The sequence below is a fragment of the Vidua macroura genome, chromosome 25 (assembly GCF_024509145.1).
Source record: "Vidua macroura isolate BioBank_ID:100142 chromosome 25, ASM2450914v1, whole genome shotgun sequence".
Classification (NCBI taxonomy): Eukaryota; Metazoa; Chordata; class Aves; order Passeriformes; family Viduidae; genus Vidua; species Vidua macroura.
Window position 1 is genome coordinate 2,642,479 of NC_071595.1, and position 21,517 is coordinate 2,663,995.

At 51.5% G+C, this 21,517-nt stretch overlaps 1 protein-coding gene across 5 annotated transcripts in view; it reads left to right on the forward strand.

Annotated features, from left to right (window-relative positions):
• GRHL3 (grainyhead like transcription factor 3) overlaps positions 1–21,517 on the forward strand; it is a 103,912-nt gene that overhangs the window by 65,907 nt on the left and 16,488 nt on the right. For 2 of the 5 annotated variants that reach the window (XM_053998910.1, XM_053998911.1), the window contains exon 1: positions 16,042–16,100. The exons of the other annotated variants lie outside the window; for them this stretch is intronic. In XM_053998910.1, coding sequence (XP_053854885.1) covers positions 16,084–16,100 — 17 coding nt within the window. In that variant the 5' untranslated portion in view covers positions 16,042–16,083. Of the gene's footprint in view, positions 1–16,041; positions 16,101–21,517 lie in introns of those variants that run through there. 5 annotated transcript variants of the gene reach the window in all.

The window sequence follows — 21,517 nt, forward strand, 5'->3', positions numbered from 1 at the left end:
GACAAGGTGAGCATTGGGCACAAGTTGACTCCATGACCTTGGAGATATTTTTTCACCTTAATGATTCCATGGTTTTGTGACTCTGTGGTTCTAAGTTGGGTCTTTTATTTGAAGACATTTTCAGCAGGAATCCCCAGGAGGTTTCTTCTAGAAGACAGTCCATGGTGGATCCTGGAAACCTTTGGATCCTGTTTGCTTTTTTATCTGAATCATCCCTGCATTTTGAACAAACTTACCTCCAAATAAACTAGCTGGGATGGAGGGAAAGAGACTTTTCCTCCAAGTCCTGTATAAAATCATCTTCAGAGACCCTGGGCTCTGGGATGATGCTGGAATTCCTGGGTTTCTTCCTGGCCATGAGGAGCTTTGGGCTGGGATCTGGAGGGAGGAGCTGGAGGGACGGAGCCGCTGCTCAGGGCACACTACAGTTACTTTAATTGGGACAGCTGTGCTCCAGGATCCCGTGTGTTCATTAGAAATTGATGCTTATTACAATTAACCATACACTGAAATTAATTACTGGGGAGAAAAATAATGGCTGTGTTGATCCATCCATGAGAAGGAGAGCAGAGATTCCCTCTGTGGCACTTTCCTCTCTTGCCATTTGTGCTGATTTCCAGGAGGTTCCCAGCGAGTGCTTGGGGTGACAGTTGGATGCATTTACCTGGTGTAATTCATTCCCCTCTGCAGCCCCATCCCCAAACAACAAAGCAGGAGACAATAACTGCTCAGCCAGCCCTTAATCCACCCCACCAGGGCAGAGACGCTCTGAACTGGCCTGACAGGAATGATGAGCGACAGAGCTGGGGCCCTGCAGGGAAAGCTGGTCCCAAAAAGCACCTAATCCCTCTGGATCCCGGTGGCTTTGGAGCTGCTAGAAGTGTTCTGGGGCACGAGATGCTGTGGGGCTGTTGAGTCCTGATGTCTGGGGTTTCATCTATTTCTTATAGGGGAGCGTGTGCCTGAGACCTCGTCAAAATGGGATTTGATCTGGATGTGGAAATTCACTCAAAGCAGACAGCAAAACTGAGGCAAAGGGACTCATCCCATAGGTAAATGTTGAAAGCACTGGGCAGGAACAAGGCTACTTCCAGGATCATTTTTTGCCTCAATTTTGTGCATTTTTTCAGTGTGGACTGATAAAATCTGATGACTCTTGTCCAGATTTTATCATCAAAAGTAGGGGAGAGTCAGAGCATTCTATGGAAAGAGCAGTGTCACCCTCAGGACCAGAGCAGCAGAAGACACTTGGCATTCAAAGCACAAAAATGCAAATTCAGGTATTCGGGGATTAATAACTAATCAGCTACAAACAGGGAACGTTTAATTTGGAGACAACAAAAGCAGGGAAGGGCCTGGGAGTGCTGTGGTGATCTCTGAGCTCTGGCAGGGAGAAAAGACTCTTTTCAGAGGAAGGACAATTGTGATGTAATGAATTTGAAGTGAATTTAGGATGACACTGACAGATTTTTCTGCCCACCACAGATTAAATGTTTTGGAGACACCCAGTAAACCTCCTGCCCTCCCTGTGTCAGTAGATGGGGAGTGTTCAGGAGGAAGAGGAGCCCAGATCCAGCCACAGATCCAGTCTTCAACCACCAAATGTGGGAATTTAAAATCAGTCCCACAGCCAGTGGCTTGTCCAGTGCAGGACCTTTGCCTTTTACTGGTATTTCCACGGATGGTGAAACTCCTGCAGAACGTACCCAGCCTATTGAGCAATGCTGTGAATGGGAGGAAAAATTCCTCCCTTGCCACCAGCTCGTGCCCTCAAGCAGGAGCTTTCATTACCCCCATTTTTCCCCTTGGGTTATAGGACTGCCAGTGTTATTTGCAGTTGTAAAACTTTCCAACTCAAGTCTGAAACCCAAACGTTGTTGTTTGTCTCAGTCTCCTTCCTGCAGCTGCAAATTCCTGTGCTCTGGACACAGCTCCCTGTAGGAGCCCACCCTGTCAGGAAACACTGTGGAAATTGTGGGATTAATTTAGCTTTATTTGTTCTTTGGTTCTAGATTTTATATTCCTTTCCAATTAATAAGGCTGAGAACTCCTTTCCCCCCCTTTTCCCTTCCCAGCTGAGGGGTTTGCAAGGGTGTGGAGAGAAGCACATGGAATCTTTTTATTCCAAATGAAAAATACTATGGAAAGCAAGAGCACCCACGAGGATGGCCAGGAGTGGCTGCTTTGGTAGGAATGGGAAGCACAAGCAGCTTCTTCAGCACATGGAATGTCCTGTGAGCCAGGACTGGCAGCCAGTGTGGCAGGGCAGGGTGTGAGTCACTCTGTAGTAGGTATTTCTCTGGAGTAATCTACACAAGGGAAAGGAACAGGATGAAAAAAGGAAGCGATCCAGGGATTTGCTCCCATCTCTCCCCTGAGTTTCTGGATTCACAGGGACTGGAGCTGCTGTAGGGGCCCCCAGCAGTATCTGTGTTTCTGCTGCTGAGTGTTGGATTCGGGGAAGCACCAGGGTGGGAAGGGGCTGGACATTGAGTAAAGGAAGGTCCTCAGTGGCCTGGGCTGGGGGCAAAAGCTGGGAATTGCTGCTGGAGAGGGGCAGGGCCCTGTGAGCCCAGCTGCCTGGGAGGCACTGACACACCTGCCAGCCCTGCTGGTACACACAGCTCCACAGGCTCTCATGGGCTGCTTTAGTGGAGTTTGTTCTATTTTCCTGGTCCAGCTTTTGTCTTTTTTCTGCCCTGCTGCCCTCCTGGCTGGGATTGATGCTTTGCTGGCAGGGGAAGCCCTGCTGGGTTCATTGGCTCTCCAAAAGCAAAGCCTGGCTGGGCTGCAGAGGCAGAGGCCACAGAGTGATGTGAGCAATGCTGGATCCAGCAGTGCTGGGCTGCCCTCACCCTGCAGCCACAGACCTCTGAGACCTCTCAGGACAGGCAGGTGACTCCCAGAGCCCAGCTGAAGGCTGAGGATGTTTTTCCCAGCTTGGCTCTCCCACCATCCCAGCCTTTGCCGTGGCTGGGGGATCCCTGAAGCAAACCAAACCACACCTGGCCCTGGCTGTCCCCTGAAAACTCAGGTTCAGTGTCAGGATGTGCTCCTGGGAGCAGAGGAACCAGAGCTGGGGCTGAGGGGGTGTGGAAGAGGCTCAGGCTCTGCCCTTCAGTGCCACGAGCACAAACAGAAATCCCCAGTGTCGTGTTTGTACTTTCATCAGGGCTCTCCAGATGTGGAGGGCCCCTCTCAGATGCTGGGCAGCGATAACTCGGATTATTTATGTAAATAAATCCATCTCTGCAGAGGTGCCAGCTCCGATGTGGGGCTGTAAACTGCAGCATTTGGAGCTCCCATTTCCATGCTCAGATGGGAAGGGAGGCAGTTTGGTAACAAAGGGTGCAGCTGCCTGCCCCACAAACTGACTCCGAGATCAACAGATTCCCTCAGCCCCCGAGGTGCTGCGGTCTTTAATCTCCAGCTCCATGGAGATGCTCCACGCCATTAGCACCTATGCTCATTAGTCCCTCCTGCTCCGTTCTTACCCGAAGCCCTCCAGACAAAAGGGGAGACGTTTAAAGCTCCGTTTTCTGTGGCACTTTTACCCCGCCTCTCCTTTCTCCCTGGCTCTGAGAATCTCCCAGATTTGTTTGTGGTTTTCATTTTTCACAGGAAGTTCAGACTTTCCTTTCCCATATTAGGAACGTCTGTAATTCCGTCTCCTACACATCCATTTTGCCATCCTTCAAAAACTTTCCCTCCACACCTTTCTGCATCCCAGCCCCAGCTGGTTATGATCTTGTTCCCCCACTGGGTGGCTGCTCATGTGTTTATTTGCAAAACTGGATGGAGGTCTTTTAAGAGAAAGATATTTTCATGTAATTTCCAGCTGTCCTTGCTCCAAAGAGAGGCAGAAGCTTTGCAGAAGGAGGATCTGAGGATTTTTTCCCCCAGTCCCCCAGCCAGAACCTGAAAACAGGAGTTGTTATTTTGGCTCTGCTGCTCTCTCAGTTTTGACTCTGTTTTCCCAGTTATCAATAAAATCAATAATTGATAAATATGCCAGGGATGCTGGCATCTTTAATTAGGTAGAGCATTTCCAATCTGCAGCTCTCTGAGGCAGAGCTAACTTTTATTGTCCAGAGAAAAAAATATTCTGGAGGAAGCCCTGGCTCTTCCCAAGAGAGAAGGAACAAAGGGATGGGGATCAATTCCTTTGAACCACAAACTCCCAGGGGGTTTGCATAGCTTCTGCAGATGGTAACTGGGAAAAGGAAGGTTCTTGTCAGTTGGCTTGAACTGGTTTTATAGAGAAGAATGGAAAATTTAGAGAGCTCCTCATCCGAGAGAGGTTGAAAACTCCTGATGGCTGGAAATGGGTCAACATTGGGGTGGAAGAAGTCAACAAAGACTTGCTCCAACTTTCATGTCAGTTCCTTTGTGACTGTACCCCTGTGGGGTGTTCAGGGATGGGTCAGCTCCCGAGAATAATCCTGGAACTGGTGAATTTTAAGGAGCTCTGATTTTAATTCATATAGTTTAGTTTCTGTGGTTTACATCAAAAGACACCAAAATGCTGGGAAAACCTCTGGAGCAGCCACACCTCAGTTTTGAGCAGGGCAGTTCATTCACACTCCTCCCGAGCTCTTCCTTTTAAGCTGTAGTAATTGTTTTAATAAACAAAACAGTTTTCTTTCCAGAGCATTCTGCCCTTTTAGCTGCCAGTCCCTGACTGTGTCTCCCTGTGCTATGAATTGTTCTGTTTTTCCTTCCTCTGACTTAGTTTTTAGATTTTTATTGAGTTTGAGGTGTTTTTTGGGAGTCCAGTCCTTTCTCAGAGACATGCACTGCTCTCAGCTCTGCAAATCCTTCAGCTGGACACCCAAACGGGGCAGGGAGCTCTAAAAATAGGGAATTGCTACTTACCCACTCTACATGCACAAATTGACATTTCTATGTGCAAGCGCAGCTTCTTGGACATGTAACTGCTTAGGTGTATATTTATTTTCTCTTTCAAATACTCCAGCAGTTCCTTCTGCCACTTTCACTTGCTGCAAATTAGGGTCAGTGGAATTAAACTGCATCTTCAGTGAAAACTGCTATGTGCAAGGGGAGAATTGGGTTTATTGCCTGTGCTGGGGTCGTTGGCTTTGCTGCATATTTGGGATATTTGCTGGTCCCAGTGTAGGAAATACCTGCCCAAAACCAACCCCAGTGGGCAGCAGGAAGGTGCCATCACCAGAGCCCCGCGTGGTGCTGACGAGTGAATTCCAGATGGAGCTTGCAGAAGTGATGATTAATTTCCAGCAGTCCCGGAGAGGAAATTATCCTCGTTAAATCAATCCCGGCGAATTTCAGCCCTTGCATAAAAGGCAGCCTAATTGCCGCGGTGAATGGAGGATGAAGTGCAGGACAGTGACAGGAAGTTCACACACGCCTGGCGCTGTCATTAGCGATTGCACAAGAGCCTGAAATGTTTACTCACCCGGCCAATAACATGTTTGTGCTCCCTCTTTCTTTGGTTTTTTTGACCTTTAATTGCAGCGGGAAGGGGGAAAACCTCCGGGCTCGATGCCGGGTCTCTCCCGGGTCCCTGTCAGGTGTTCAGCCCCAATTCCACGGAGCAAAGACCCGGGTCTGTCTCAGTGTTGGGGAGCACCAAGCGGGGTTTGTTGTTATTTCCACCCTGCCCTACTTTGTGTGCCACTAATCCCGGCCAGGAGCTGGGATGGGGCTGGAGATCCCTTCGGTCACAAGGTGCAGCGTTCCCTGAGCACAGGGCAGCGAGACATTGGATTTGTTGGCTGTGATGGTGATTTACTGCCACGGCATTAATCGGAGTTCAGCTCTCAGCGAGCCTGTGGAGCAGAAAAGCAGCCGAGGAATGAGGCAGAGGGTGGTTTGAGGCTCCGTGACTCAGCGGGCTGCAGCTGGGTCATGTAGGGGAAGACAGGGGTGGCCGCTGTCCCTTCCCGCTGGCGACAGTAGTGGGGCTGCCTCGGGGTCTCTTGGGTGTTCATTCAGGCTGGATGAAGATTTTCCATCCCCCTCTGGCCGGGCAGGGCCGGCCTGGGGATTTGTCGGTGTCCAGGCTGAGTGCAGAGGGTTGTGTGTGGTCCCTGTCGCTTTATGGGACTTGGGTAAACAGCCGTGGCTTTGTTATGTTCTGAATGGGAAAGTTAGCCCCAAATTAGCGCTAATGTGAGGTCATTTAACCCTTATGGGAGGTCTTTTGAGAAATCATAATAGAGCCAAGCAGGAGTCAGCCCAGCCACTCACAGACCCCTGCAAGATTGACAAAGTGCACCATTATGGTGCTGAGATGAGGTCAAAAAATGTAAATACTGCCAGAGCAGCCGAGAAGAACCTTCCTCCTGCTGGGCTGATTATTCCCAAAACAGGTGCTGCTCCCAAATCCCTTGCAAAGGCCACAAGCTCCCCGTGTTATTCCTACAGGGGAATTAAAAGTGAATTGGAGCCGGGCTGAGCATCTCTCCAAGCAGCGATTTCCTTGACACAATGGAAGGTCAGGGCAGCTCTTCCTCCTTTCATTGTCCAGCCCTGGAAACAAGAGCTGTAACTGCCACGGACAGGAACGGTGTGCGGCTGGGTTGGGATGGGATGGGAGCTCTGACGGTGGCTGCAGACACTGCTGTGCTCCTTCCCCGGGCAGGGGAGGATCTCCAGCCTGCCTGGCTCCCGGGCAGGGGGAGCAGAGCTGGTCCTGACGTCTGATGTGGGCTCTGTACATGGGGGGATTTTATTCCGAGCAAAATCCACCCTGGCTGAAAGCTGTGGTGATTTTTGGGACTAAAATCCCCTTTAGGAAGGAGTTGTTCCCTGTGAGGGTGGGCAGGCCCTGGCACAGGGTGCCCAGAGCAGCTGGGGCTGCCCCTGGATCCCTGGCAGTGCCCAAGGCCAGGCTGGACATTGGTTGGAGCAGCCTGGGACAGTGGAATGTGTCCCCTGAGAGTGCTGGGAAGAGAACACATGAAAGAATGGAGCACTCGATGGGATCAGAGGAGATGGAGATCAATCAACCCAGACCCCTGGAGCCCTTATCTGTGCAGCAAAGAGAAGAACAAAGCCTTAACGAGCTGGCTCCTTCCGATATTAAACCCATTTAAAGCTTCTGTATCATTTAGATCCATACTTCGAACCCAAAAGTCAAAGGAGGGAAACCTTGTCCCCTCTTTCCTGGTGAGATCCTGGCTGTGCTTCCCTGAGTGCCAGTGAGCTCCCTAATTCCAGCCTTCCCAGAAGCATTCTCCAGGCTGTTGTTGAGAAATCCTTTCCTGCCAAGCAGTCGGCAGGACCGGAAGCTCCGGATCCCTTCCCATCTGGAAAGGCAATCAGACCAAATGCCAAGCCCAGGGGGCAAAATTTCAGTCTTGGTGCCAGTCTTGCTCATTACATATCTGGGTTCTGCAGCCTGCTAGACTTTCATCATGTAATTTATTTGCTTCTCAACATCCCTGCAGTTATTAAAAGCGCCGTGCTCGGATCTGCCACCCAAGGTTTCTCTAATTGGTACATCTGCCTTTCGGGGCACTCGGGGATTGCTTTACAGCCTCCCCTGGGGCCAGAATTCGATCCTGGTAGCCAGGGGGGCTGCCCGGGGTCCCTGGGACTCGGGAGATCACAGGGACAAGGATCAGATACTGCAGGGATGGGCTCTGGAGCAATGTCAGCCAGATGTCACGCTCGGGTCAAGGGGAGAGCTCCCAGTACCCTCACCTGCCACTGCCAGGGGCACTTTGTCCTTGTGTGGAAGGAAAGGACAATCCCCACTCCAGAATCCCCCTGGGGAAGGCTCACAGGGCCCTGCACTGCCCTGTGTGGCCTTGTCTCCACTGAAATCTCAAGCTCCCCAAAGAGCCTCTCACAGGATGGGATTCAGTAGCTGGGAGCAAGGGAAGCTCCTCAGGTCGTGTTGTGTTCCCCATCCCTGGTCCTGGGCAAGGTTATGCCATCAATCCCGTCCCTGGAATGCAAAGGCAGTGCAGACCTAAGGCAGGGAATGTCCCATTCCTGCCCCCTGAGCACCTTGGGGTGCAGGGACCCAAATGGAAACACAGGCAGGCCAGGTGGGAGCCTCAAGTCTCATTTCTCTGACCTTTTACTCAAGAATGGATAAAATACATTGAAAATCTTACAGCAAGGCTTTCAGCAACCATCTGGCATCCTTTACCTGGGCCCAGTCTTCAACTTTGCCCCTCCACTGAGCTCTGAAGGTGGTTGTGTTCTCTCAGATTACATTTCTCTAATTTATCCTAAAATGATTTCATTCTATGCTGAAAATCAGAGCACTGCTTTCACTGGCAGTGATTAATCCTAAAGCTGCTGTAGGAGCTCACAGGAAAAGATCTCACTGTCAAAGCCATAAATCCTCCAGGTTCAGGTGAAATCTGAGCTTGCTTTTGTGCTTTTTTAGGACTCAGCTGTGCTCGGGTTTTGGCCAGGAGCAGTTCCTGCTGAAGCAGAGACATAGTTTGTGCTGGTGCAGCCTAATTTGTTTGATCTAGCTTCAAACTGGGGTGAAAATGCATCCCCCAGTGGTTTGCGTGGGTGAGGAGACACTCAGGGTAGGCAAATTTTCCTAAGACTGAAATGAAATTACTCCCAGCAGGGTCAGGGCTGCGAATCCCATGAGAGCCCCGGGGGTGGCTCCTGTCCTAGGGCTCTGTGTGGGACTGCCCAAACAGGCCTGGCACCAGAACAGGCTCAGAGGTGCTGGGAGGCAGAGCCCAGGCACAGGGACAAGGAGCAGGAGGGGTTTGGGGCTCCTGATCCCCACTGCAGGGCCTTGCACACAGCCCATGGCAGCAGATCCTCAAATCCCAAAGGGCAGCTCCAACCTCTGCTCCCTGTGACAGGGACAGCACCTTGGGAAAGGCTGGAGCTGGGCCAGGAGAGGTTTAGGTTGGATTTTAGGGATTTCAGCACTGCCCAGGCTCCCCAGGGATGGGCACAGCCCCGAGGCTGCCAGAGCTGCAGGAGTGTTTGGTCACCACTCCAGGGATGCCCAGGGTGGGATTTTTGCAGGGCCAGAGGATGGACTCTACAATCCTTCATCCCTTCCAACTTGGGATATTCCATCATTTTATCCTCCCTGAATATCACTGATGCAGATAAATCAGGTTTCCATTCTCCATGGTCCCACCTGGCCATCAGTGCCTGGGATTTTTGCAGGGCCATAAAAGTGTGGGGAAAACACAACAGTGTCAGCTTAGAAGGGAGGCAGGTTCTCAGATCACAGAGTAAAAGATTGATTTATTTAACAAAGCCCAAGCAACAGTTGGTTTTGTAAGAGGCATGTGCTTCTTGCAGGAGACATTTTCTCAGAGGAAGGAAAATCCCCAGGCCCCGAGGGCCAGCAGCTCCCATGTGCTCCCTGCCACCCAGGACATTCTTGGTGCATCTCTGGAAATGTTGCAAAATACCTGTTATTTTTCCACTCCATGGGATAACTGGTACCTTGCAGTGAACTTTCTCTTAATCCCACAACAACAGCCTGCCCCGAGAAGCAAATTCCAGCCCTGCAGAGGCTGAAAAAACTAAATTTACCTTCTGGATTTGCTGTGCAGGAAGGCTCCTGGCTTGTACATTTGACCTACATGCTGGGCAAGCCAAAAACAATCCAATAAGTTCCTACAAGCTTTGGTTAGATTTGTTATCTGAGCAGGCGATGCACTGATAGGATTTGGACTTGGGTTTCATTTCAAATGGAAGATTTTTCACTGTAGATGTTGGGTTCTGGCCTGGCCAGGGAGACGAAGCAGCGGGAGCAGGTGGAGTGAGTCAGGGTTGAGTGGGTCTTTATTTGGGATCAAATATGACAGACAGGTGCCAGTGAGGAAGCTGAGCTTGCCCACCAGCAGAGGGTGGGGCAGATGGGTATCTGGGGCTCCTTGCCTCCTCCAGAGCCCTGCAGGATGTTTGGGAGGGAGGATGTTTGGGGCAGAGGTGCTGGGGGAGCTCCAGCTCTGGCAGGAGCCATTGGGGCACAGCCTGGATTCCCTGCAGCTTTTGGGCTCTGGTGTCACAGGAGATGGGCTCAGGTGTGTGGGATTACCTGGGTCACACCTCGAGATGCAGCTCAGTGTGGATGGAGGGGTCTGGAATGGCTCCAGAGTCACTCCCTGATAAATCTTTCCCTGAGCTGGGCCCAGCCAGAGCCACTGGCTCCTTGTGCCATCACACAAGGGGACACACTGCAGCAGCTCCCTTGAACCAGGAGATAAAACCCAAAAGTTTCTCCAGCCCAGAACTGTTAATTGTTACTGTTAATTTTTACAGGAGGCTTCAGCCCTGCTGGCTCTGCTTGGCCTTTGCTGCATCACCCACATTCTGTCCCTGCAGGATTTTGGAGGGCTGGTGGCTGCAGCTGGCAGGACAAAGCTGGAGCCCCTGGGGGGAAGGAGCAGGACCAACACTGGGATGCTCCCAAGAGATCTGCAAAGGGAAATCCAATCCCTCCATGCCTGGAGAGAGCTGAGAACTCCAAGGACCTGGAGCTTCTCCCACGTGGGCCTGGCCAGGAGCTGGGGCTGTGTTCCCTGAGGGGTCCCAGGACAGCTCTGACTCACACAGGGCCTTTGGGCTTTCCAGTTTGCTCCCTGGGAATGAGATTCAGTTCCCACAGGTGCTGTCCCCAGCCCCTGCCCAGCCTCTCCCCTGCCTCTGCCTTTGCCTTTTCATTTGAATGCTTCAAGAGCAGGGGGTGTCTCCAAACCAGGCCTGGCATCCAAGCATGGAATCCCAATTCCAGGGACAATTTCAGAGTCAAATCAAGATTGTGGAGCTGACTTCTTCCCTTCTCTATAAGTAATCAGGTCCCACAGCTGTTTTCTCAAGCTGTTGTGGGAAAGTCATCTCCTGCAAAGTGCTGAGGCAGAGAAAGGGAGGATGAGTTCTGCTGTGTGCCCATTCTGGCCATCCCAAAACATCCCCTGGTCCAGTATCCCATGAGTGATTCAGATGAGTAATGACAGGTGTAGAGCTGAAGTGAGAAATAATTAAAATTTGCAGTGCTTTGATGAGTCCAATACTGACCAGCACAGCACTAATGTGTCCTGAGCCCTGGTTCTGCTTGGAAACCACAAGCCAGGCCCTTGCTAGGTGGAGGATTGGCTTTAAAATTGCTTCATTTTGTGGGGTGTGTGAGGGAGTTATTTTCCTTTCTGTCTCTTCATTCCTGAGCCTGTAGAAATTGGGGTTTGGAGTGTTTTGCAATGATCCTGAAGGACTGAGATTTTTGTGTAGAGAACACTTTCACATGATGGGATGATTACAGGAAGCCAGGCTTGAAGAGGCAACTAAATAAACTAATAACAGCAAGTATCAGCAGATTTGAGATGAAACCAGGGAGGCTGGCAGGGCTGAGGTGTTATTAGTTCCAGATGTTGCTCACAGATAAATATCTCTGGCCAGAGCTTTTCTAATTACTGACAGAAACTGAGCTGTCACGTAAAGATGCCTCTCAAGGCTCCCCGAGCACATTCATTATGGTCCAGGGAGGATTGATACCCATTCATATTTCCTTTTTCTTCATTTGTTGCTCAGGAATTTGCTGAATGAAGCCCCATTTCTGTGCTGTGCTCAGATTTTGGGATCCACAGCTGGGTGAGGGGAGCAGACACAGGATCCAAACCCTCTGGAGCCTGAACCTGAGCCCAGCTGTGCTGCTGGGATCTGCCACACTCCTGATAAGGGAAATTTATTCTGAGCAGCCCAGGACACCTCTGCCAGTGGCATTTCCATATCTCTGCTCAGCCAGGGCTGATCAAGGAGGAGTGGAGTCAACTGAGGTACCCGAGAGCAACCTCATCTCTGCTGCAGCGTCACTGCCTGACATCAGATAACTTCCTCAGGGGAGGCAGCTTTGATCAGGCTGCAGCACTGGGGGAAATGGTTGGGAGCAATCCCTGATGTTTTGCATTTGGTCCATTTTCAAAACTGTTTTCATGTTTGAAAGTTTCTCTTGGGGAGGAATGGCAGCACTGAGGAAGTGTGGGCCCAGCCCTGAGCCCTTCCTGGTGCTGCTGGCATCACTGCCAGCACCTCCTGCTCCTGGCATGGGGATCACTGGGGGGAATCCAGCTCCTGGGTGTTTTCCAGGAGGAAATGTGTGTTTGGAGTTGCAGGTGTCAGGCAGCAGGTGGGAGGGAAGCCCTGTGAGCTGGGTATGTGCTCCCTGGTGGGTGCTGAGGTGAGAAAACGAAGTTTCCTTGGAGCCAGGCTGAAATTCCTGTTGGAAAGGAACAGTTCTCTGTGAAACCTTCCCCAGGCTCCTTCCCTGTGCATATTTGGAGCTGAACATCACAGGAAGCCTGGGCTGGAATGGGGAACATGCTTGTGACATCTGCAGGCAGCTCCCTCCCCTGGCAGACTGAACTGGGATGGGCTCTTCCCACTTCCCTGCTGCCTTTGGACTGACAGCTGTCAGGTCAGCTCCAGGGACAGCACGGCATGAGCTCGGGGCAGAGCATGCACAGAAAGTGAAGCTTCTTCCAGCAGGAGAAGGTGGCTGGGCTGGGGGTCATGTTTGTTTGTTTAACTGGAGCTGCCTGCCCTGCAGTCCCTGAGCCGGGTCAGTTGTTTGCAACCCAAACTTGTTACTGGGTGAGAACTGGTAGAACTCGCTGAGGACAACAGGAATTTTCCTAAAGCCCCCTGGGCTACAACAGATAATAACAAACTGGCCTGACTCTATTAAAAACACATTTAAGCATCGGGTCACATTGTTTAGTGGTACTGGGATCCAGCAGAGCCAGCTGGATTCCCAGGAATCCTGCAGATAGAGGCTGGAAAACTGGTGGGAAAGGGCCAGTGAGGGGTTCATCCCTCTTGATTTCTCCAGAAGGCCAAATACTCCTTTTCCTTTGCCTCATTATTCCTTGTGGAGCTCTGCTGTGCCTGGGCTGTGCAAACAGAGGCGAGGGCAGCGCTGCCAGACTGAGCCTTGCAGCCCAAGGAAGTTTCTGTTCATCTTTTTGTTCTGCCTTCCTGGGGAAAAGGCTCTGGGAGACACAGGGAGCCTCACTGGGAGAGATGATCTGGTTTGGATATCAAAGGATTGAATGGCACAAGGTGTGTTTTTTTTCTGGAAAAGCACCTGAAGCAGCCTCATCTCACTTTAACCTGCTCCAGGCTGCTTCCTCTTGCTCTGTATTAATTGCTGAAGTGTTTTAATAACCCTTGGTCAAAGACAACTGCAATTCCTGGCACATCACAGGACAACTGGGAAGGATGTTTGACAGCTGTCAGTGGGAAAAGCTGTGTATCCTAAAGGGATTAGAGTCCTTGCTTTGAAGTTCCTTACAAGTTACACAGCAGAGAAGCCAGACTGGGAACAGGGAGTGTGGAACGGCTCAGGTGAGGTCACACCACAAATGGGAGGCAGAGGGAGAACCAGGAACATTGGGGTGTCAGGGACACAGGGCCATGCTGCTCCTGGGACGAGTTAAACATCCAGGGGCAGCCCCAGCTGGCTCTGCAGGGCTGGGGACCCTCTGGGTGATGCTGGGTGTCTCCATCCTGGGGCTGCTGCTGTGTCCCTTACGAAATGCAGCTCATCCCAGGCTGCCCCTGGATGTTTAAAGAGGGTTTAACAAGCCAAACACAAGAGCAACCCTGTTGCCTTGGAGAGGGTGTAGCTGTGAGCAAAATTTGGCCCTCTCTTTTAGACTTTGCAGTTTGTCTTGACTGCTGCATGCTTTATTTTTAGAGCATCATAAAAGGCTTTTGTTCCAGGGTATATTTAACAGGGGAGTGGAGGGGAAGTGGGAGGGTTTTGTTCACAGAGAATGTATCTCTTGGTCTCTTTCTTCTATCCCACCCCCTCACCAGATACTCTTGGAGGGTGGAGTGTAAATGAAAAAAAAAAAAAAAAAAGAATAGAAAAGGAGAGAAAATAATAATTAGAAATCCTGAAATCATAGTCAAAGGGATTGTCTGGGCGTCCAGGCCTGGAGGCCTCCGAGGCGCCACAAAACTCACATTATCACAAAAAAGACACAAAAGGTGCCCAAAGGATGGAAGAGGCAGGACAGGGGTGGTCCTGTCTGGCAGGGGCAGTGCACAGCCTCGCTCGGCTGGGCTGGTCCTGAGCCTCCTTGCAGGGGTGGCACTGGGGCTTTGCCAGCAGAGGAGAAGGGTCTGCAGGGTTTGTTCTTCTCCTGTGCCCTGTCCTGGGGGAGCTGACAGCACCAGCCCTGCTGCCCTGCAGAGGGCTGAGCCTGAAAGGCTGAACCAAATCCAGAGGTGGCACAGGGCCCCTTTCACTGAGACAAAACCTGGCCCTGCTCAGCTCTGCCAGACACATTTCTGTCTCTCTTTTCTTTGTCAGGGCTTTTCCCCGCAGAGGTCAGAGCCCTGTCCTTCCCCTGCCTGCTCTGGCTCTGGCAGTGTTTTCTCCTCCTTCACTTTTGTTGCTGGAGTCTGTAAAGGTTGGAAGAAACTCGGAAATCCCCCGAGGGGATGTTGCAGCTGTGCAATAACCAGAGCAAGTGAAATCCTCTCTGCCTGGATGGGGTAAAGGACAGTGACTCAGAGCTGCCACTGCGGGCACTATGAACTCGGCAGGGCTTCATTAATTTGGAGATCCAATCAGAGAATTGATCAGCTGCTGCCACAGATTAGTGCTGTCCTTGGCTTGACAGGACATGGCCCTGCCCTGGCAGGGGGTTGGCACTGGGTGATCTTTGAGGTGCCTTCAACCCAACCCACTCCACGATTCTCCATGGGTTCTTTCAGCTTTTGGGTGTTGCTGTCCCCTGCTCCTGGTGTTCTCCAGCAGTCCCCAGTGGAGTTTGCATTGCTCCAGCCCCTTGGTTTCCATTCCCAGGAGCAGCCTTTGCCCAGCCCTGGATCCTGGCAGGCGGGAGCCCAGCACGTCCTGGAGTTATCGGCAGATACCCCACGGTCACTCCTCGTCCTGAGCCAGCAGCCAGGGAGGTGTTGGAGGGTGTTGTACCCAAATTAAAGAGCTCTGTGCTCACAGGTGCCTGTGTGGACACGACTCCTGCCTGCCCCGCTGGGCTGGGAGCCCCTGTGTCCCCAAGGAGAGCCACGCTCAGTGCTGGGTGACACCTCCAGAGCTGTGACATCTCCAGAGCCGTGCGGGGCAGGAGCTGAGCGGGGCAGGCAGGAGTGAGACACGATGGAGGGGTGAGAACGAGGGGTGGAAGCCTTTCTTTTTCCCTTTGTTTTAAGGCTTGTATCAACTTGCCTGGCAAAATCCTCTCCTGCCTTCCAAATCCAGTCACCGTGAGTCACGGCTGAGCCCATCCTCTGCCTCCTCATTGCAACACGGATGACAGAAACCATCCAGCAAGAGGGCTTGAATCCCTGATGAGTTTTGTTCTATTGCACAAACCTTTTCCCCGTGTGCAGGGGGGTTGCTGCAGAGGTGTTGCCTGGGTGGTATTCCCACAGCCCCTTCCCAAACCTCCCTGGAATAATGCTCACAGAGAAAGGTTATCCCACAGGTTAGCCCTGCTCCTGACAGATCCAGAGCAGTGCAAGGGCTCCCTGAGCCAGGATATTTAGGGAATGACTTGGTACTAAAGCTAGGAGGGTTAAAGTTGATTTTTAAAGAGGGAGGGAAAAAACCTCCTCGTGGTTCTGGAGCGAGCAGCTGAGAGGAGGTGAGGAGAGGCAGGAAAGGGTTTTCCTGTCAGTACAACTACCACAGAGGAATGAGAGGAAACTTTCTCCTTCCCTAATTCATTCCTTTATAAATATATGTATTTTGAGTGTATTTCTATATAAAGAAACAGCAAAGGATGAGAACCAACCCCCAGCTCCATAGAAATGACAGCTCCTTGGCACGGCAGGCATGGAACCCATCCGCCAAACTGAAACTCATTATCCCCGAGATGAATCCCCGATTCCGCCCCTTTATCCTCTCCCCCGGGGGCTTTTCCCTGGCGGGCCGGCAGGGACAGGGTTACGCTGCACCTGTCTGGGTGTACCTGTCCCAGGGCACCTGTCCCGGCAGCCAATCCCGGCGCGGCCGCCCCACCTGTGCGAGCCGGGCCGCGCTCCTGCCATAAATCAAACACCTCGCAGGCAATGTCTGGCTGAGCCGCCGAGCAGAGCCAGCGCTGCCTGCGCTCCGACACCGCGGGGATGTCCAATGAGCTGGAGTAAGTGCAAGGCTTTCTGCCCTTTTCCCCCTTTCTCGCTGCCGGGGCTGGATGAGATTCCTGGGCTGCTCCTCTGCCTGTCACTGCTGGTGAGGGCAGTAAAAAACGGGAAGGTTTTCCTCATTTTCTGTCGCTGCCTGAGCTGGTGCTGCTCGGGGGAGGAATCACTTCTTAGGAATCACTCCTTTTCACTTGGGACTTGTTAAAAATCACGATCCTGGTTACTTTTTTATCCCAGATAAAACTGACACATGGGATTTATGTCTAAAGTGAAGCTGCTCTGCCTTTGTCCAACAAAATCTAACAGCAGCTACAGGAATCTGTTTTCATTTTATATCTATTTATTTGAGAAAATATCTTCTAAAGTATTTACCAGTCTCTAGTTTCTAGGGGTGGGGATTGTTGTGTGTCTTTTCTGTTGTTTTTGTTGAGGGTTTTTTTTTTTTTTGGTTCGTTTGGGTGGAGGTTTTTGGTTTTGTTTTTTTTTTTCTTTGGGTTTTTTTGTTTGTTTTGGGGTTTGGTTTTCGGGTGTTTTTTATTGTTTGTTTGGGTTTTTTTGTTAAGTAAATGGATTCACACTATGACCCTATCAAATAATTTAATCTTTTAAATAAGAAAAAGCTTTTAACACCTATCAATCCTGTATAACTCTCGTTTCTAATTTTGGCACCCCTGAAATATTTTGGAGTTTTGGATGCTGATGGTATCAGCACAGCACCTCGTGCCTCGCATCTCTGAAATAAAGGGAAACAAGTGTCAGATTGGCGTGACAGGGTGTGGGGAAGGCTGCAGAGCAGTGAATAAAGCTGCTGAATGCTGCTGTCAATCAGTGCTAAATGTCCACCCAGCCCAGAAACCTGTGTGAAGGATTTGTGCGTAAAATATTTATCAAAAAGTAGAAATCATATGTATCTGTGTGGAGATCTGGTGCTTCGAAGGTGTTTTTTGGGAGAGACCCGCATGTCTGTGTGTGTTTACAAGCCTGACAGAGCTGCTGTGTCAGCAGCTATCTCCTCCTAATTAAGAACCCTGAAAAGGCACAGCAGTAATTATTATTTTATGTAAATAATGGGATCAATGTGCTCGGATTGACTGAGAATCTGACACTGAAATTTTCGCTTTCGGAAGTTTTTGGGTAATTTATAAGCGGTGCTTTGTAGGTTCGGGAGCGAGGACGTGTTTGGCTCTCGGGAGGCGCGGAGTGTGCGATTGATGGATTTATCGCTAATTACGGCCGGGAATTACACGGCTGCTGCCTCGGGCCTGGCCAGCGGGCTGTTAACCCCTGAGCCTGCCCGGGCAGGGGGAGCAGCCCCGGCCCCAGCCCGGCCCGAGAGCGAAGGGCTCCGTGCGAGGCTTTTCCAGCAGCTGATCCTTGGCAGGAGCTGCGGGTCTTTGACAATTCCGCTTTATTTCAGTGGGGCTCAATCCCTCGGCAGGAGCGGCGGCAGCCCCGAACCGTGCCCGGGCTGGGCCTGGGGGGGACATTTCGGGCCACCATGGGCCGGCAGCAGCTCGCCCAAAGCTCCCCAGGGCTCCCGGCAGGAGATCCGGGAGTGGGACCAGAGAACAGGGAAACGCTCAGCCCTGGCTTTGCTCTGAGGGGAAAAGGTGCCAGCGGGGGGAGGAACCTGAGAAGAGGCTGCTGGAGCCCCTCAGCGAGCCGAGGGGCTCTCAGGAGCTGCGAATTTCGGGATAATGGCCAGGGTGGAGCTGAGCAGACACCGGGAGCAGCCCTGGAGCGGGTCCGTGCCCCGCACGCTGCTCCTGCCACCCCCAGAGTGAGCCGGGCACATCTGCCCAGATGTGGCTGATGTTCAGGAGCTCTGATATCCCCGTTTCCTCGCTCAAAATGCCAGGGAGGAGAATCCCACCTCTCCCTTTGGGACTTAAAATTCCCAGAGAGGACTGGGAAGGGACCAGCGTGCCATGGGAGGGGGAGATGTTTTGCCTACTATAAAATATTCTAACTGCTGATTTCCATAGTCTTCTAAACTGAACCCGTGTCTGACTCTGCCGTGCGTGGGCTGGAAGGAGTTAATCAGGAGTTACTCCCAGTTGTGGTTTTGTGGTCGAAACCATGATCGCCAGAAGCAAATTTTTGTCATGCATAAGGTGTGTTATTAAAACTTGAGTTATGCTCCTGGTGAATGAAAAGTTAAAGCCCTTTTATAAAATCCTGGCAGCAGAGCACACAAGGGATAACCGTGCTGGAGCAAGGGAGGCTGGCTTGGACTTTTTTTTTTTTTTTTTTTTTAAGTTATGTAAAGAGAGAAAGAGATTTGTAAATTAAAGAAACAACAATCAAATAACTCCTATGCAATTCCCAACAAAGGAGTAAAAGCCCTCTGAATAAACTCCAGACTCAAAGCAGGGGTGAATCAACATTTGCACAGTATCTCTGCTTTGATGCTTTGGGTCACATTTTGGGATGATTGGTCCATGGGAATGATTCCAGGGAAATTTGCAGAATAAAGACAGCTCCTCGGAGGAGGAGCTGCTCTGGCTTTGTTCCGGCTGGGGTTTGAATTGTTGATCAGTGTAACATATTCATCCAAAAATGCACTTGTACTTGGACTGCACCTGCCAGCCCCTGGGATCAGCTGATTGGCAGGGACAGGGATCCTGGAATTTTGTGTGCTCAAGGAGGAAAAAGGCAACAGCTGAAAAATGGTAATCAGTGGAACTCATTATTGAACATATGATTATATTCCATTGCTCACAGCTGAGTTTCCAAGGCTTGGAGGGTAAATATGGAGGAGATTTGGGTTAGATGGGATATGGGGAAAAAATTCCTCGCTGTGAAGGTGGTGAGGCCCTGGCACAAGGTGCCCAGAGAAGCTGTGGCTGCCCCTGGATCCCTGGCAGTGCCCAAGGCCAGGCTGGATGGGACAGTGGTTGGAGCAGCCTGGGACAGTGGAAGGTGTCCCTGCCCATGTCCTGGATGGTCCCTTCCAACCCAAACCATTCCAGGGTTCTGATGACTCATTTCTTGTCCCTTTAGGTGCCAGTGCTGTTCTGGCTGCAGCTCTGATTGTGGGGGTGAGGCTGATCCAGACCCCATCCCTGTCCCCAGCCTGTTCACACCTCGAGTGCTGAGAGCCCCAGAGCAGCTGGCACTGCCCCTGAGCCTCCTGCTCTGCCCACCTCTTGTTTCTGCCATGCCCTGCCTTGGCACTCCGAGCTCTGCACAAGTGCCTGGCTTTGTGGGGTGAATCAGGTTTGTTTGGCAAGGCCATTGTTGGAGGCACCTCGTGCTGGGGTTGTTTTTGTGTCAAACAGCCAAGCAGAGGCTGCTGCTCCTGGCTGTGCTCACAGGACGCTGAACCAGAGCACGGGGAGGCCTTGGACAGAGTGCACCTTGTAGGAGACCTGGAGCTGACATTGGTCAGGTGGGAAGTCCCTCCAGGATGGGAAGGGACAGGGAGAAGCACGGGGGGGAGCCCACTCTGGCCGTGCCTCTGCTGAGGGGGAAGAGCTGCTGGCAGAGCGTGGAAGAGGGGCAGGGCAGGGAGCAGCTGCTCCATGTGAGGCTCCTGTCAAGTGTCCTGCCCTGGCACAGCTTCCTGGAGCCTCTTGGGCAACAGGATCCACCTCTGCCACCTTCAGCAGGGCACAAGCCCGTGCCAGGCGTGAGCTCTGGCTGCACCCAGGCAGGGGGAGGGATCAGCACATCCCTGGAGTGGGGGACACGACTGTCCCGAGACTGAGCACAGAACTCTGAGGCTGAAACCTCCAATCTCTGCTCTCCTTGTCTCACTGCTTCCTTGGAAATGTGTGACATTCCCAGTGTGTCCCTGCAGCAAGGAGTATCAAAAGCAAAATTAAGAAGTATGACCTGACTTATTGTATTAAACAACAATTTTCAGCCCACATACTGACATGTCACCAAAAAAGTGTCCTGGATTTTTCTTTTCATAGGGACCATCCAGCCTCTGGCAGGATGTGCTGAGGGAAGCAGAGAATCTTGAGTAAAGCTGGGCTTTGTTCTAAGCACAGACAACCCATAATAGCTGATTACTGGCTTAAAAAAACACATTATCTGAAGAGCCGGAAAAAAGAAACAAATTTTGTTGCAGAAGTTTGTGTATTATGGCTACCATTGGTGGGTTTTAAATCAACATCTTGTAAAACTGTGATTTTTAAAAATTTCATTTTATTTAGAAGTCATAGCTGTTGGAGTTAGAGAATATACAAAACTTACCGGTGTCATCTTCCTTTTGGTGGGTGAAGCACTGGGAGCCTCAGTGCAAAGTGTGATGTGTTGGGACAGTGAGGGTTTGTCTCCAGGAATAACTGTACATAAAGTGTCTGTATCTGTCCACAATGAAAATAGGAATGAGAGTGGAGTTTACAGCAATATTTCAGAAGCAGGAGCAGATGCTCAGGGCCTGTTTTTGTGTCTCCCTTTGGAGTCAGATATCCCTGAACTTCAGGACATCTGACATCAGAAATTGCTTCTGGAAAAGATCAGCCATAATTCCTGAACTGCAAAGGGATTCTGTGTGTAATTTGTTTTGTTAGGCAGGGGAGGCACCAAGGCAGGACTGGTTTGTGCAATGGGATGGGGTGGGTGGATCCCTCCAGGGTGATGCTGTGGGGTAAAGCACAACCCCAGCTGGTGTCCCCCAAACATCCCAGCCTGGATTGTCCCAGGAGCCCTCCAGGCTGCAGGGGCAGAACCAACCCAGTACTGCTGAGATTTACAGCAGAGGTTCAGAGCTGGTTCTGCTCTCTCACCTTTGCTGAACAGCCCAGGATGAGGCATTTCAGTGCCAATCCTATCCCCAGGTCCTTCTGCTGTGGTAATAAAGAGCTGCAAAAGCAGGAGTTAGGCTGGGTGAAAAAGGACAAATACTGAGCTGGTTTGAGGTTTCCTGGTAGGTGCCCCGGGAGGGCCAGGGGAGGGGGATCCCTGCACATTCCCCAGGCAGCAGCTGCCCCTGGGAGGTTTGTCTGGCCCCCAGCCACGGAGCAGCCTGCAGAGCCTCCCAGCTGGATCTGCAGGGTGGGGATCAGCTCCCACCCCACCCCACCAAGGACTCACCATTGAGCTCCACGGGCACCCATGGAGCCCTGTGGGAATCAGGAGCCATTTCCCAAAGATGTTCATGGTGGCCCCTTTCCTTCCCAAGCCAGGCAGGCACAGTCCTGCAGGGTGCCCCGTGCTGGGTGGGGTGGGGGTCCTGGATCCCCCCTGTGCCACACAGAATCCAGGGAAGGAGAAGCTCCTGCACTGCCCATGGCTGGAGCATTGCTGGGAATTTCACGTGGCTGAGCTGTGAGTTAACCCTGGGCTGAGGGTGCTGCTGAAATGCCCCTGCACAAACCCAGTGACAGAGCCCACATTGTTCTCCAGTTGCCAGAGAAAATATCCCAGAAAATATCCTGTAGGCAGTGCAGGTCAGGGGCCATGA